Here is a 17,368-nt window from a genome sequence, read left to right on the forward strand (position 1 = left end):
TCCCTATTTAAATACGGTTACGTGAGTAGTTACACGACCCAAGTTTGGTTACACAAAATGAAACATGCCAATTTTTCTAAGCGGATAACAAGGATAACTATATAGTATGGCGGAATAACAACTGGAAGCACTTCGACGTCGGCGCAGTAATATCATCACTCCGCTCCCCCTCTTACTTCCGTCAATAGAACCTACGTGACCTGCACGCCGTCGCCTGCACTACCTGTAGTAGTTTGTGCACAGTTGAGGAAGCATCAGGTTGTAGTAAGATAGTTTGTGAAGAATCAAACATCATGGTTATAACGTGCATCGTACAGGGTTGTGAAAACAAGCAGAAGGTATATAGTCCCGTCATGTTTTGAGTGATGATATTACTGCGCCGACGTCGAAGTGCTTCCAGTTGTTATTCCGCCATACTATATAGTTATCCTTGTTATCCGCTTAGAAAAACTGGCATGTTTCATTTTGTGTAACCAAACTTGGGTCGTGTAACTACTCACGTAACCGCATTTAAATAGGGACAACGTGGAAGTGCTTGGTCGCTTCTAACTTCACCCCCCTTTGGATCCTAAGGACAAGCTACATGCTAGCAAATTAGCGCTGCGCGGAGTGCGCTCAAGAGCCCTTTAGTGCACGCACAGAGGAGAGGGAGGTATGTATCACCTCGTCTAAGATCAGGGCAGAACATAGTTCAGTATGGAAATGCGGTGGTGTTTTCCTTTAAATGTCACGACACATCTGGAGACAGAAAACACAGAGTTAAGAGTCACGGCACATCTGGAGACAGAAAACAGAGTTAAGAGTAACGACACATCTGGAGACAGAAAACAGAGTTAAGAGTAACGACACATCTGGAGACAGAAAACAGAGTTAAGAGTCACGACACATCTGGAGACAGAAAACACAGATTTGAGAGTCACGTCCACATCTGGAGACAGAAAACAGAGTTAAGAGTCACGACACATCTGGAGACAGAAAACAGAGTTAAGAGTCACGACACATCTGGAGACAGAAAAAAGAGTTAAAGTTCACCACACATCTGGAGACAGAAAACACACATTTGAGAGTCACGTCCACATCGGGAGACAGAAAACAGAGTTAAGAGTCACGACAGATCTGGAGACAGAAAACAGAGTTAAAGGTCACGACACATCTGGAGACAGAAAACACAGAGTTAAGAGTCACGGCACATCTGGAGACAGAAAACAGAGTTAAGAGTCACGACACATCTGGAGACAGAAATCAGAGTTGAGAGTCACGACACATCTGGAGACAGAAAACAGAGTTAAGAGTCACGACACATCTGGAGACAGAAAACAGAGTTAAGAGTCACGACACATCTGGAGACAGAAAACAGAGTTAAGAGTCACGACACATCTGGAGACAGAAAACAGAGTTAAAGGTCACGACACATCTGGAGACAGAAAACACAGAGTTAAGAGTCACGGCACATCTGGAGACAGAAAACAGAGTTAAGAGTCACGACACATCTGGAGACAGAAATCAGAGTTGAGAGTCACGACACATCTGGAGACAGAAAACAGAGTTAAGAGTCACGACACATCTGGAGACAGAAAACAGAGTTAAGAGTCACGACACATCTGGAGACAGAAAACAGAGTTAAGAGTCACGACACATCTGGAGACAGAAAACAGAGTCAAGAGTCACGACACATCTGGAGACAGAAAACACTGATTTGAGAGTCACGTCCACATCTGGAGACAGAAAACACACAGTTAAGAGTCACGGCACATCTGGAGACAGAAAACAGAGTTAAGAGTCACGACACATCTGGAGACAGAAAACAGAGTTAAGAGTCACGACACATCTGGAGACAGAAAACAGAGTCAAGAGTCACGACACATCTGGAGACAGAAAACACTGATTTGAGAGTCACGTCCACATCTGGAGACAGAAAACACACAGTTAAGAGTCACGGCACATCTGGAGACAGAAAACAGAGTTAAGAGTCACGACACATCTGGAGACAGAAAACAGAGTTAAGAGTCACGACACATCTGGAGACAGAAAAAAGAGTTAAAGGTCACCACACATCTGGAGACAGAAAACACACAGTTAAGAGTCACAACACATCTGGAGACAGATAACAGAGTTAATAGTCACGACACATCTGGAGACAGAAAACAGAGTTAAGAGTCACGACACATCTGGAGTCAGAAAACAGAGTTAAGAGTCACGACACATCTGGAGACAAAAACACAGATTTGAGAGTCACGTCCACATCTGGAGACAGAAAACAGAGTTAAGAGTCACGACACATCTGGAGACAGAAAACAGAGTTAAGAGTCACGACACATCTGGAGACAGAAAAAAGAGTTAAAGTTCACCACACATCTGGAGACAGAAAACACACAGTTAAGAGTCACAACACATCTGGAGACAGAAAACAGAGTTAAGAGTAACGACACATCTGGAGACAGAAAACAGAGTTGAGAGTCACGACACATCTGGAGTCAGAAAACAGAGTTAAGAGTCACGACACATCTGGAGACAGAAAACAGAGTTAAGAGTCACGACACATCTGGAGACAGAAAACACAGATTTGAGAGTCACGTCCACATCGGGAGACAGAAAACAGAGTTAAGAGTCACGACAGATCTGGAGACAGAAAACAGAGTTAAAGGTCACGACACATCTGGAGACAGAAAACACAGAGTTAAGAGTCACGGCACATCTGGAGACAGAAAACAGAGTTAAGAGTCACGACACATCTGGAGACAGAAATCAGAGTTGAGAGTCACGACACATCTGGAGACAGAAAACAGAGTTAAGAGTCACGACACATCTGGAGACAGAAAACAGAGTTAAGAGTCACGACACATCTGGAGACAGAAAACAGAGTTAAGAGTCACGACACATCTGGAGACAGAAAACAGAGTTAAAGGTCACGACACATCTGGAGACAGAAAACACAGAGTTAAGAGTCACGGCACATCTGGAGACAGAAAACAGAGTTAAGAGTCACGACACATCTGGAGACAGAAATCAGAGTTGAGAGTCACGACACATCTGGAGACAGAAAACAGAGTTAAGAGTCACGACACATCTGGAGACAGAAAACAGAGTTAAGAGTCACGACACATCTGGAGACAGAAAACAGAGTCAAGAGTCACGACACATCTGGAGACAGAAAACACTGATTTGAGAGTCACGTCCACATCTGGAGACAGAAAACACACAGTTAAGAGTCACGGCACATCTGGAGACAGAAAACAGAGTTAAGAGTCACGACACATCTGGAGACAGAAAACAGAGTTAAGAGTCACGACACATCTGGAGACAGAAAACAGAGTCAAGAGTCACGACACATCTGGAGACAGAAAACACTGATTTGAGAGTCACGTCCACATCTGGAGACAGAAAACACACAGTTAAGAGTCACGGCACATCTGGAGACAGAAAACAGAGTTAAGAGTCACGACACATCTGGAGACAGAAAACAGAGTTAAGAGTCACGACACATCTGGAGACAGAAAAAAGAGTTAAAGGTCACCACACATCTGGAGACAGAAAACACACAGTTAAGAGTCACAACACATCTGGAGACAGATAACAGAGTTAAGAGTCACGACACATCTGGAGACAGAAAACAGAGTTAAGAGTCACGACACATCTGGAGTCAGAAAACAGAGTTAAGAGTCACGACACATCTGGAGACAAAAACACAGATTTGAGAGTCACGTCCACATCTGGAGACAGAAAACACAGATTTGAGAGTCACGTCCACATCTGGAGACAGAAAACAGAGTTAAGAGTCACGACACATCTGGAGACAGACAACAGAGTTAAGAGTCACGGCACATCTGGAGACAGAAAACAGAGTTAAGAGTCATGTCCACATCTGGAGACAGAAAACAGAGTTAAGAGTCACGACACATCTGGAGACAGCCAGCTGGCTCTGGGTTTGCTGTGTCCAGGTTTCTAAGGTGTCTCACTCCAGATCCTGGTCAGCGGTTGCTTCAGGGCCAGATGGCTCACTGTACAGCTGTAGACGTCCCCCAGCTGTGGGGTGAAGTCCAGTCTGGAGAACTGGTTGAAGGTCCCGTCTTTGTTGACGTAGGGAACATTGATGCTGGTTCCTTCGGTCACGTTCTCTTCGTTCTTAGTCCAGTAGAACGCTACAGGAGCAGGAAAGAATCCAGTCACATGACAGATGAGGGTGTTGTTCTCCCCCAGGTCCAGGGCGTCTCGGGTGTAGATGATTGGAAGAGAAGGAGGATCTGAACGGAAACACAGCACTTATTAATATTTAATATAATATCTTATTATCAGTGAAACTCATTTATTATGGACCCTGGACCCTGGACTCTGGACCCTGAACTCTGAACCCCAGACCCTGAACTCTGGACCCTGAACTCTGGACCTGGACTCTGGACCCTGAACTGTGGACTATCGACCATGATCTCTGGACCCTGAACTCTGGACCCTCAACCCTGAAATCTGGACCCTAAACTCTGGACTCTGGACCCTGGATGCTGGACCCCAGACTCTGGACCCTGAACTCTGGTCTCTGGACCTGGACTCTGGACCCTGGACTCTGGGGTTGACTGCACTGTTAGTTGTTGAGACCGTCAGTGTGTTTGACCAGAACAAGAGACAATAAGCTTGTTGTTGTTGTTGTTGTTGTTGTTGTGAGAGGAACCCGTCTTCTTGTCCAAATAGAACCTTCTGTTGAGTTCAAAGTAAACAGGAGAACAGAACGCTGAGTGAAACACTGGGAAGACTTACCACGCTCCAACGGGAGGTCCTTGAAGACTTTACGATCAATGTTCAGGAGTGCTTTGCAGCCCTGTAGCTCACGCGCAGCCACTTCATAACCTTCATCCTGATAGGTGATATGATCCATGAAACTGGGCTGAGGCTCGACTCCTCTCTTGTTCTTGATGTCTGCGTACCACAGCACTTCCCCTTGTAGTCCAACAACCGCCTCTTCATCAGTCTCTGAACAGCCAGCATAAGTAGTTTCCTCATAGAGACCTGAAGAGAAACACCAGAGCAGACAGACAGTCAACAGACAGACAGACAGTAAACAGACAGACAGACAGACAGACAGTGAGTCAACAGACAGACAAACTTACTGTCAGCTGAGACACAGAAGACACTGGAGAGGACGAGGACCCCCATCATGGTCTTCATCATGGTCTTCATCAGCTCTCTGTAGACCTAAACCTGTCTGACTCTCTGTAGACCTGAACCCGTCTGAAATCTCTGTAGACCTAAACCCGTCTGACTCTCTGTAGACCTGAACCCGTCTGACTCTCTGTAGACCTAAACCCGTCTGACTCTCTGTAGACCTGAACCCGTCTGACTCTCTGTAGACCTGAACCTGTCTGAGAACAGCCAATCAGAGAGCAGGGATGGCGTGATGTCATCGATATCCAGGTAGACAGGCTGCAGTAAAACATGTTTATCTGTCAGTATGATTATCAGAGGACAACATGACAGATGGAAATATTTATATTTATAATATTTATGATATTTGTCTCTTTCATGTTTTGCTGAGGAAGAAATTGTTCTTTTATTCATATTTAATTTGCATATTTCAGCAGATTATTATTATTATAATTATTTAAAGGGGACATATTATGCAAAACTGACTTTTTCCTTGCTTTAGTTTGTATATTTGCGTATCCGGGGTGTCTCCCGACCCCTTAAACATGAGTTTTGACAACTAAGTCAATATTTAGTAACTGGCAGAGTCAGGAATTTAGTCTCTAAACGAGCCGTTTGGATTTTGACCGTATTGTGACGTCACAATCCGGTCTTTTGCATATTCTTGCATAGTCATTGCATATTCATGGCATATCCCCACCCACATTACGCCGGCTACCTGAACAAGGATCCGCCATTTTTTCTTACTCGCTTCACTTGTACTCGACAGCCTAACCGCCACCATGTACAAGCCGAAAGCCAAGCACTGCTGCTCTGTCATCGGATGCACGGGTCCTCATATGGGTCCACGGGGCCGCCTGGTGCCGGGGTCGTCTGGAGCTCGCCATGAGTCCGTCAGGCCCGAGAGTTCGGCCGGGGTTTTGAGCCTATAATCGGGGGGGTTACCGGCAGAGTTCCCGGTTCTCCGGTGCGGACTCTTGTGGCCCTGGGCGGGCCGGTGTTTTAGTGAGGACCACGGGCTTTTCACCATGGTCTGGGGGCATCAGGGCCGAGAGTTCGGCTGGGTTTTTGCGTCTATTTACCTGCGGGAATCCCCGCAACGCGTCCGAGGGTTTACGGGTCTATGGACGGAGCCGAAGTCCGGCTTCGCTGTGCGTAATTGTGGCGTGTCGCGGACCTGGACCGGCCGGTGCTTGGGCGAGCTCCATGGGCTTTTCACACAGCCTTGTGGGCACAAGTGGCCCGAGTTCGGCCGTGTTCAGCTGTCCGTTTCCCGGCTGGTTTGCGTGCGGCGCGTCTTGGCGTTTCGCGTTCGACGGAGAGTCCGCCTGTGTGGACTCTTGTGGACCTGGGCGGGCCGGTGTTTGACCGATGTCCGCGGGCTTTTCACACAGCCTTGGGGGCACAAGTGGCCCGAGTTCGGCCGTGTTCAGCTGTCTGTTTCCCGGCTGGTTTGCGTGCGGCGCGTCTTGGCGTTTCGCGTTCGACGGAGAGTCCGCCTGTGTGGACTCTTGTGGACCTGGGCGGGCCTGTGTGTTAGTGAGGACCGCGGGCTTTTCACCATGGTCTGGGGGCATCAGGGCCGAGAGTTCGGCTGGGTTCTTGTGTCTATTTACCTGCGGGAATCCCCGCGACGCGTCCGAGTGTTTTACGGGTCTACGGACGGAGCAGAAGTCCGGCTTCGCGGTGCGTCATTGTGGCGCGGCGCGGAGCTGGACCGGCCGGTGCTTGGGTGAGGTGCATGGGCTTTTCACACAGCCTTGTGGGCACAAGTGGCCCGAGTTCGGCCGTGTTCAGCTGTCTGTCTCCCGGCTGGTTTGCGTGCTGCGCGTCTTGGCGTTTCGCGTTCGACGGAGAGTCCGCCTGTGTGGACTCGCGTGGGGCTGGGCGGGCCGGTGTTTGACCGATGTCCGAGGGCTTTTCAGCAAGCTCTGACGGTGAGAGTCCCGACAGTTCGGCGTGGTTGAGGTCTCTATTTAACGTCTGGATTCCCCGCAACGCGTCCGAGGGTCTACGGGTCTGCGGCGGAGCAGAAGTCCGGCTTCGCGGTGCGTAATTGTGGCTTGGCGCGGACCTGGACCGGCCGGAGCGTGACTGAGCTGCAAGGGCTTTTCGCCCGGGTCTGAGGGCACGGGTCCCGACATTCCGGCCCGGTTCGATTGCCTGTATACGGGCAGGATTCTCGGTGGCGAGTCCGGCAGCCATTTCTCCCACGAATCAACCGTTGTTATGGTTACAAAATGGCGTCCTCACGTCTTACGCCCGGCAGGAAGAGGTGGGCGGTGCCAAGACCGTTTGGGCGGCGCACGCAGTAGCTCACTAGCATTTAAAGGGAAAGTCACTGAATCCGGCCGCTGAAAGCAGGGCTGTGAAACTGGTATGTTGAGAACCCTGCTGTGCTCAATCCTTGGGTTTTTTCGACCAAAGCATGTTACTATCATTCCATTTAGACATCAAAGACCCATGTCAACAAGCAGAAATGAGCATAATATGTCTCCTTTAAGATGAACATTTATTCATTTATTCTCTGGATTCCTTCATTAATAAAATGACGAGGAATTATTATTATTATGAATATTATGTGTTTAGTTTTTACACTCTTCATCTCAAGAGACAGCAGAACCACAAATCAGGATCAGAGAGGAAGTGAGGCTAGACCTCGTCCCCTCAGAGCATCCCGGTCCCCTAGGGTCCACGTAGACCGGGTCCGGTTGAGGACCCGGTCTGAACTAGACCTGGATGTGGATCCCAGGTCTACTGCTGCAGACGTTTCACCAAGTGAGCAGCAGGTTCTGATGAAACCAACGAGGAAGTCCAGAATCAAATATGCTAAACAGGAAACACAGGAAGCAGACTGGATGTGAAGCCTGGATCTACATCTAGAACCAGGATCCTAACACAGACCCTCATCATGAGACAACTTCTAATAAACATATAAAGATACCTCAGCATATGAGAACGTTCCAGTCACACTCGTAGTCCACTAGAGACCACCTGGATGGTAGGGACCTGGCTCCATGTGGTGCTGGATCCTGGGACCAGCAGTCTGCAGGGTAGTGTATCCATCCCCAGAGGACCAGGTGGTGGTTGGGAGACGCCAACAGGTCTGACTGATCCCAAAGGTCTTGGGGGTCATCAAGATGTTTTTGGTTCTTCGTGGACAGAAGTGGTTTTGGTCTCACAGGTCTCCCATGGGTGCCATCTTTGCCCCGTGTCCTTCTTACTGTAGAATCGTGAACTTTGACCTTAACTGAGGCAAGTGAGACCTGCAGTCCTTTAGATGGTATTCTGGGCTCTTTTGGGACCTCCTGGATGAGTCCCCGATGTGGTCTTGGTGGAGTTCGGGTGGCCGGTCGGTCCTGGGAAGGTTCACCACTGTTCCATGTTCTCTCTGTTTGTGAATAATGGTTCTCACTGTGGTTCTCTGGAGTCCCAGACCCTTAGAAAGGTCTTTGAGACCCTTTCCAGACCGATACATGGTTTCTTCCTCATACTTCTGATTTCTGGTTCAGATCTTTCAGCTTCACGTTGCCAGACAGGTTCTTTATAAGTGTTCAGATTGAACCGGTCTGGCAGGAATCCTTCCTGGTGTGTCTTGTGAAATCAACTTTGGTCTTTTGGTTGATTGAGGAACAAAGGGGGGCACAGAGGGCCGGTCGGGTCGGATCGATTTATTACCTTCAATAAATAAAAGAATCATTTAAAACGATCTAATATTAAAACCAGTTTGATGATCTGAAACACTTAATTGAGAAATATGGAATCACTGGTCTGGGGCAGGATCACTGGTCTGGAGCAGGCTCACTGGTCTGGGGCAGGATCACTGGTCTGGGGCAGGATCACTGGTCTGGGGGCAGGCTCACTGGTCTGGAGCAGGTTCACTGGTCTGGGGCAGGATCACTGGTCTGGGGCAGGATCAATGTCCCCATGACTGTTTCTTATAAGTGCTGTTCTAGAGTATAAACGAGAGGGTAAAAGTGTGACTGTGTCTCACTTTTAAATCATATTGATAATGAACGTTACTTCTTTGTTGTTGGAATTGTACGTTAACGTTACAAATCGAAGGTCCTGTTGGTCAGCTAGCCTACTGACGCTAATTTACCATAGTGGTTAGCAAGCGTAAGCAAAGTGGCAAATGTGCCGTTTTTCCCGACGTTAACCAAGAAGATCGTGCTTCTCTTAAAATGTGGTTATATATTTACTAACGGTGATTAATAACGCGGTGCACCGTTGTCCGATAAAGGGACGGAAGAAGAACCGAGACCTCATTCGGTGGGAAAGATGAGAAGTTCACCGGCAGGAGGAATGCTGCTATGAAAGGCTTCACGGATGTACTTGTATTTTAATGTAGCTGTAACACTTTTCTATGTGCTGATTGTGGTGGAAATCAGTTTATGATCACCTGATGAGAAATAAGAAAACAACTCCCAACAGAGCTTTCAGTAATTTATTCAATAAAGAGTCCAAAAACAGGCTAGCAGTCGCTACAGACAGACTGTAAACAGAGAAAGTCTAATAAGTCAAAGCCCTTGCAAACAGGGTGTCCAAGCGGACCGCATCACCGACATACAGCTTCAGAGCAAACTATCTGGCCAGATAGGGGCAGACTCCTTAAGAGTCTGACCAAGTCTTCAGTCTTGAGAAGGGCTTTTTATACAGTTGTTTGTGATGTGTCATCAGAAAGCATTGTTCCGTTGTTTGTGTAGACGGAGAACTTTGTCCAGAATGTGGTGTTTGAACCACTCATCAGTGTCCATAGATCCATATTGACTTGCCAGCTGTGCTGGTGTCACAAGATGCATTTTACAACTCATGTAACACATGACATGACATAAGTGCAGAATACAGGTTACCTCATGACACTTGGAATAGTGTGAGTTAAAACTACTCAAACTACGAATTATACTATAATGAACTACTAAATGAAAAATTCCCATCACACTGATCCCCTTCATACAGGATGTTTCTTAAAGAACATGGATGGAGGGTGGAGCCAGTATTACTGTACATATTATAATATATGAGTAGTGGTGAATAGTTTAGCTAAAACATGATTATGAGAAGCGTTTGTATATGTTGTTTATAGGAACTGAAGGTGTCGGCACTGAGGGAGGAGAGGTCACTGCTGGGTCATTCCGTGTCATTTCATCAAATGCCTCCCACCTGACCATCTCAGAATGTCCTGTAAAAATTCTAGTACAGAGACACACTTGTTAATGGGACAAATCCAAAATATTAGGTCTCTACTGTCAACAGTTTTCTCATGAAACCTCATTGAATGAAGGGTAGTTTAGACGTTTTTTGGCATCATGCTCTGAAAAGCCATTTTTAAACAGCAATATCTGGAAAACTATCTCACCTGTGGCCTTCAAATTTCTACAGTGTATATCTGTTACTAAACGCCTCCAGACATGGAATAACAGGGGTGTACCTCAATGATAACCTAGTATGGTAGGTACTTAAAATGAGGCTTTTTGAAATAAAGTAGTACATTTGAAGAGTGGCTGAGCTCCCATTTTTACAGATAAAAGACTTCTATCATTTCTGCCTCTATCTCTGGTGTTAGCTTAAACAGTCTACAAAATATGGTTTCTCTTAGATTATTAGTTTCACAGATATTAAGGCTCAAAAATGGAAGTTAACACATCTTTGCCCAACTTCAGAGTCATATTCCAAAAAACTGACAACAAGTATCAGGTCCAAACTTACTTTTTTTGAAAGGTCATATTCTTGTTAAAATCATATTAAAAAATCAGGAGGGTGTTTTGCCTCATTTTGTCGCAGTGATTTTTTAAAATCCTGATATTGGTGGGGTTTTTGTGGCTGGTTTTGGTACTGCATGTCCTAATATCCAACAAGTAAACATTACAGCAGGGCAATTCAATTGTGTTTTTTACCATTTACCAAAGACTTACATGTGACTAAATGCTACTGATAAATTAAGCCTTACGAAAACATTAAAATGTAGCACAGTTGTAGTTACAGAGGCAATACGTCCTTGAATGTGAGTTAAACATGCTGAAAGCAGCTTTTAATGTCTTAAACCATGAACAAAAATAGCATAATATTGAAGACTGTGCATTTTGTCATACTTATTCATTTGAGCATAAATATTTTAAATTACAGTAGAAAAGTCTCCAGTTTGATATTGAATAACAGTTTGTCTCTATGCTCACTATGAGGGATGAGACATTTTTCATCTTTTAGATCCAGTTCCTTCATCACATTCATTAATTTGGTAGTCACTTTACAAATTGTCTAATGTACATCTCTGCTCTGTTGTGCTCATCTTTTTTGATGGCATACATGCACCCAGTTTCTGTAGAGGGAACGTCAATCCTTGCAGTTCTATGCTGCAGTGGAACATTGCACACGTCTTCTCTTCTTGGCCAGTAGAAACTCTTGGCAGGGCCATGTGGGTGCATGAACTGAACCAGTACATCTTCATCTGAAACATCTCTGATACTTCCTATCCACCATTTCTGATCATACACACACCTCACATATTGTCTCATAGTGAGTCAGCCTTTATGCTGTCGAGAGATTCTTACGTGCTTCGAGCTAGCACTTACTTGTTTGTTGATTTTGCTTGTAGTCTGTCCGGTTGATTATGGGCGGATTTTGTGTGTGTGAGTGTGTGCATGTGTTGGCTCGCAGCTCTAACATGCACCAATTGAATTAAACTAAAAAGTACAAGTAAACAAAAAATACGCTAATATCACAATCCGTTGCAATATCTAAAATGTAGCGTTCTAAGTGTTACTTAGTGTCGGTATCGAGATAAAACGGATAACAAAATGGAGCAGTAAAAACTGTGTGCTCTCTCAGCATTCACCTGTTGGTTTGCACACCTGCGTGTAATCAGGGACCTCATTATAAAGGCCTCCTGTCAATACCACTGGTCAACACCAGGTGGTGGCATTTCTAGCGTTTTTAACTAGGTAACTATAAACAAACAAAAAATGGCTCCAACATATGCGGATGACGTGGTAGTGTTCTCCCAGAGCTTGGACAAGCTTAAGAAGATATATATATATATGATAACATTCTCAAGGTTTGGACTCCTATAAAAAAACGGAGACGTTGGCCTTTAATGTGGACGGAAATGCGCAATTAAGCCTATTAACTATCAACAATGCCGAGATAAAGAATGTAAGGCAATTCCGGTACCTTGGTCATCTTATCAGCAGTACTGGGAAGTCATTAAAGTTTCTACACCACCAAATTGCATCAGCATATGAAAAATGGAACGAACCGAAGCATGTGCTGACCGACCGAGAAATACATCTCAACACTCGCATGGGAATCCTGACGGCATGTGTGCAGTCCCAGCTACTGTATAGTGTACATGGGAACTATCTAGTGAACTCCAAAAGCTGAGTACTGTTTGGAATGGGTTCCTGAGAAAGATGATAGCTGGCGGCGATGCACGGAAGAATGTCCCGCCCCTGATCCTGCAGCACTAGTCGATGGTGATGTGGATTGGGCCTTTAAGATCTCAAACAGTAAACTGTACGAACTGACCAAATCGCAACCCATTGAAGTATATTGAAACATACATGTTGTGAATTCCCTGCTGGGAGGAGTACACGTCACAGCGAACTGCTTCATCCAGAGACTGACGGACTGTTTGCACATGCGCAGTGTGTTCGAAAAACTTTATGTGCAGTTAAATAGTCTAGTTAATATTCCACCGATCGTCAGCGCTCTTCTTTTTCTTTGTACAACAGTGTGCGTCGGTGATGATGTAAGTTACTTAATGAATGGATATTGTTTATATTTTGTATGTATCAAGAGCTATTAATATTACCACGTTAATGAGCTCGGTTTGCTTTGTTAGCTTACTTTAGCATGTCTTACTGAACCCCATGAAACATGGACGGCCCGACATGTAACTTAATTACCGTACATTTGATTTCCTTCTGTGACTGTTTATTTAGCAATGTAGTTGTCGTTCATTGAGGCGGCTATCATATTGTTGCTAGCGTGTCAAATTGGCCCGACCAGTAGCCGACGTGGCTGTCTCATGTTAGCTTGGTCACGTGACCTGCCTGTTGCGCCAAGCTGTAGTGTTGTTTAACGATCCTACACTGACCCCTGTCATTGATTTGCGGTATGACACGTTATTTATGTCTATTGTAATTCAGGTTGTTCTATTATTAATGCTACCGTATAGTAGGTTAATTATTACTAATATTGTTGATTATTGTTGTCCTCTGCAGACATCACAAACCACACACATAAGCACAAACTACCGTGTACTACAGTGTCCTGTGCAGTTGGAGGTCAATAAAGTCATCTCACGTGGAGAAGTTGCTGCGTCTTCTCTGACCGGAGGATTAGGCCAGTATATATGCAGCCAGCGTATCATCACCGAAGCTGTTCCGTAACAATACAGTTTCATAGCACATGTGTGTAGAATGCCAAATGAAGCCATACAGAAAATAGTACTATTTGACAAGAGAAGATGATGGAGGAAGGTGGAAGAACTACTCGGGGTTTCCAAACAACAGGCCCCTAAAAACAATGATGAGGACGGTTTCTGCCGTGCTCTTAGCAGCTGTGGGAAACTTTGATGATGATGATGACTGACAACAAGAAGCAGGTCCAAGCAGCTGCTGTTTCTACTTCCATCTCACAAACAGCTACTGGACCAAGTCCGGGACCAGGTCCGGGCTCAGTTACTGGGAACCAGGATCCGACCTGGATAAAACAGAGCAGAGACGAGGACAGGGTCAGCCCCAAATACTGATACCACATCATTAAATCTATACTAAACGGGTTCCAGACCAGGTTTCAGAAGTACTAGTATGGATGAAATAATTCCAGACTCTGATGAACCCGGTCTGGAAAAAGAGGTGCGAGTCCGAACAGACCCTAAACTAAAGAGTGTCCTGATCTGACCTCTGGCCTTCCTCTTGTAGTAGATGAATCCAGCCAGAGACAAGGTCAGACCCAGGATCAGTCCTGAGGCTCCGATGGCGATCTTGTTCCTCTTAGACTCGGGCATGGATGGGTCTGAGGAGAGACAGGTGGGGAGACAGGTGAGCAGAGAGACGGGTAAAGGGGCGGGTCAACAGGTGAGCAGAGAGACAGGTATTTACCCCAGTCAGTCACCAGAGGATGTTTCAGGCTGGCGTGGTCCACCACACAGGAGATCTTCTCTCCAGACCTGCAGGACACGAACCAACACATCGGTGATCTGGACCTGGACCTAAATCCAACTGGACCTGAACCAGTACCTGGATCTAAACCCAACTGGACCTGAACCTGGACCTTAACCCAACTGGACCTGGACCTAACTGGACCTGAACCTGAACGTATTGGACCTGGACCTTAACCCAACTGGATCTGAACCTGGACCTGAACCCAACTGGTCCTGGACCTAAATCCAACTGGACCTGAACCAGTACCTGGATCTAAACCCAACTGGACCTGAACCTGGACCTTAACCCAACTGGACCTGGACCTAATGGACCTGGACCCAACTGGACCTGAACCTGGACCTGAACCCAACTGGACCTGAATGTATTGGACCTGAACCCAACTGGACCTGAATGTATTGGACCTGGACCTAACTGGACCTTAACCCAATTGGACCTGGACCTATTGGACCTGGACCCAACTGGATGGGCGGTGGACCCACATGGGTGTGTACTCCAGGTGAGAGTGGATCTGGTAGTACCAATCCCCGTCGGCCAGCTCGTCAGTGGAAGTGACATCAGAGGAGACTTCCTTCCCGTCTCGGCGCCAGCTCACTCGGATCTGTTTGGGGTAGAAGTCGAAGACGCTGCAGACCAGCATGGCCGGGTGTTTACCACCAGGGGACGCCACCGAGTGCAGTCTGACGTAGGGCGTCGCTGAAATACACATGTAGTATTACTATCGGTACTACTAGTATCAGCAGTGTTACTATCAGTACTAGTAGTATTACTATCGGTACTAGTAGTATCAGCAGAATTACTATGAGTACTAGTAGTATTACTATCAGTACTAGTAGCATCAGCAGAATTACTATCAGTACTAGTAGTTTTACTATTAGTACTAGTAGCATCAGCAGTATTACTATCAGTAGTAGTATCAGCAGAATTACTATGAGTACTAGTAGTATTACTATCAGTACTAGTAGTATCAGCAGAATTACTATCAGTACTAGTAGTATTACTATCAGTACTAGTAGCATCAGCAGTATTACTATCAGTACTAGTAGTATCAGCAGAATAACTATGAATACTAGTAGTATTACTATCAGTACTATCAGCAGAATTACTATCAGTACTACTAGTAGTATTACTATCAGTGTGTTTGTATGTGTGTCTGTGTGTGTTGTGTGTGTGTGTGTGTGCGTGTGTATGTGTGTGTGTGTGTGTGTGTGTGTGTGTGTGTGTGTGTGTGTGTGTGTGTTGCAGTAGCAGAGTTCCACCAGCAGGTGGAGACTTGAGGCTCCAGATTAAAGTTGAATCTCTGGTTCTTTCAGCTGTTGATGATGAATAAATGATGAGGTGATGAAAACAAACTCACCTGTTTTAGTCAGAGCATCATTGTAGTCATTGCCAACGTTGTTCAGACAGTAGGTCTCCTTCACAGTGTCCATGACAGCCAGTATAGAAGGATCATTGTTCCAGGACTCTGCGGTCTTCACTCCGTACTCAGTGAATCCAACAAACTTCCCCACACTGCTGCGGAAACTGATGTACTTCAACTTGTTGTAATAGTACGACAGGATGAACTCCATGTCCTTCAGATCAGTCGAGTTGAATTCACAGCTGTACTCTCTACATTCCATGTATCCATCTGTAGGAAAACACAGTCAGTTTGAACCAGTGATCAGGTATTGATCAGTGATCAGGTATTGATCCTACCTGCTCCGGAGAGGCTGATGAAGAGGAGGGAGACGCTGAGTAAAGTTGAAGCCATGTTCCTGTTCAGCTCACAAACTGACAGTCTAACTGAGAGCTGCTGTAACAACCAGAGGAGCTGATCACATGACCTGCTGCATCATCATCATCATCATCATCATCATCATCACCTGTTACCAGGCAGACGAGTCAGACAAGAGTCTGCTGCTGGAGCACAAACACACTGAAATCATCTATTAGTACTACTACTACTATTGTATATATATTCTCCGACATTTTCAACATTTCATATCGCGGACATGATCCAGATTCTGTGCAGAGCTCTTTAGATTTTTTGCGAACGGGGTCGTTCCAGAAAGCAGGCTCAACCAACTCTGAGTTTTCGGTTCCAGAACAGCAGTTCTGAATTAGTTCAATAAACAGTAGCTGTGTCTGAAATCATTCCCTACTCCCTACTCCCTACTCCCTATATAGGGTAGTTCTATGGAGGGCACTATATAGTGGACTCAAAGGCAAAGAGTATGTAAACTCTGAGCTACGCGCGTGCCTGCCGACTCTACAAAGCCATCATCAATGGAGCTTCGATGCTACGATTCACCATGGCAACCGGGAGAGTTATTAGATATTACTGAGTGTTTATGTAGAAAACAAGCTCACCCTTAGAAAGCAGACCAAAGTAATTGCATCAAAGTAGAGATAGTTGTTGTGGCGGACATTTACAGCCCGACTTAATGTGTATAACTGATTCTAGTTTTGTGCAACGGGCCCCAGGACTGAGCCGGCAGCACCAGCTTCTCTGAGGTTACCGACTCCAGACCAGCCGTCTCAACTACCGCCTGATGTCAGTGTTAGCTGCTGGAGACATGGGGGGGCCGTCATGGTGTCTCCTCAGAACCAGGACTTCCTGACCAGTCTCAGGGAGTCCAGAGGATGACCTACTGTTGAGTGTTTCAGAGACACATCAGAGGGAGCCACGACACCATCTCACTGATCACACACTTTATTAAGATTCATGGAGCTGTACACGTCATTCAATTCATATATATATATATATATATTTATATATATGTCAAAAGATTGATTTTTTTATCGCGATTAATCGCATTTTGTCCATAGTTAACTCGCGATTAATCGCAAATTAATCGCATTTTTTGGCACTTTTTTTTCTTCTAAATGTACCTTAATGTATTTTTTTTATATTCTTAATACTTTTAACAACATAAGGGCAAATATACTTGATTTATGAAAATGTTTATTTAACACTTCAAATATCCCCTTACCAAAACATGGGATCAAAACAGGGTTATAAGAATATATCACAAACAGTTAAAGTGAACATGTCACAGGAGATAGTGTAACAGGAGATAAGTACAGTT

At 45.5% G+C, this 17,368-nt stretch overlaps 2 protein-coding genes across 4 annotated transcripts in view; both read right to left on the reverse strand.

The window, feature by feature from the left end:
- The window catches only part of LOC311009305 (H-2 class II histocompatibility antigen, A-U alpha chain-like), a 29,239-nt gene that overhangs the window by 7,413 nt on the left and 4,458 nt on the right, over positions 1-17,368 (reverse strand). The window contains exons 2-5 of one of the 3 annotated variants that reach the window (XM_084003388.1): positions 5,238-5,315; positions 5,100-5,184; positions 4,750-4,998; positions 3,957-4,241 (exon numbers count right to left, since the gene is read on the reverse strand). In XM_084003388.1, the coding sequence (XP_083859514.1) occupies positions 3,957-4,241; positions 4,750-4,998; positions 5,100-5,169 (604 nt within the window). In that variant the 5' untranslated portion in view covers positions 5,170-5,184; positions 5,238-5,315. Of the gene's footprint in view, positions 1-3,956; positions 4,242-4,749; positions 4,999-5,099; positions 5,185-5,237; positions 5,319-17,368 lie in introns of those variants that run through there. The other 2 variants (XM_084003389.1, XM_084003387.1) reach the window with 2 other exon arrangements.
- LOC311009302 (H-2 class II histocompatibility antigen, I-E beta chain-like) lies at positions 13,693-16,065 on the reverse strand. Its single transcript, XM_084003384.1, has 6 exons — positions 15,996-16,065; positions 15,655-15,927; positions 14,780-14,993; positions 14,238-14,305; positions 14,038-14,151; positions 13,693-13,836 (listed from the first exon to the last, which is right to left on the reverse strand). Exons 1-6 carry the CDS (start codon positions 16,048-16,050, stop codon positions 13,811-13,813), a joined length of 750 nt encoding a protein of 249 aa, XP_083859510.1. The 5' UTR covers positions 16,051-16,065; the 3' UTR covers positions 13,693-13,810.

This window comes from Eutrigla gurnardus, assembly GCF_963514095.1.
Source record: "Eutrigla gurnardus genome assembly, chromosome: 23".
NCBI lineage: Eukaryota > Metazoa > Chordata > Actinopteri > Perciformes > Triglidae > Eutrigla > Eutrigla gurnardus.

Bases quoted from the DNA above. Each gene is read 5' to 3' on its own strand.
- LOC311009302 (XM_084003384.1), bottom strand. From the start codon at position 16,050: ATGGCTTCAACTTTACTCAGCGTCTCCCTCCTCTTCATCAGCCTCTCC. The intron at 14,306-14,779 runs GTGGGTCCACCG...CGTGTCCTGCAG, and splicing joins CACCTGGAGTACACACCCAT to GTCTGGAGAGAAGATCTCCT. The intron at 13,837-14,037 runs GTCAGATCAGGA...TGTTTTATCCAG, and splicing joins CTACAAGAGGAAGGCCAGAG to GTCGGATCCTGGTTCCCAGT.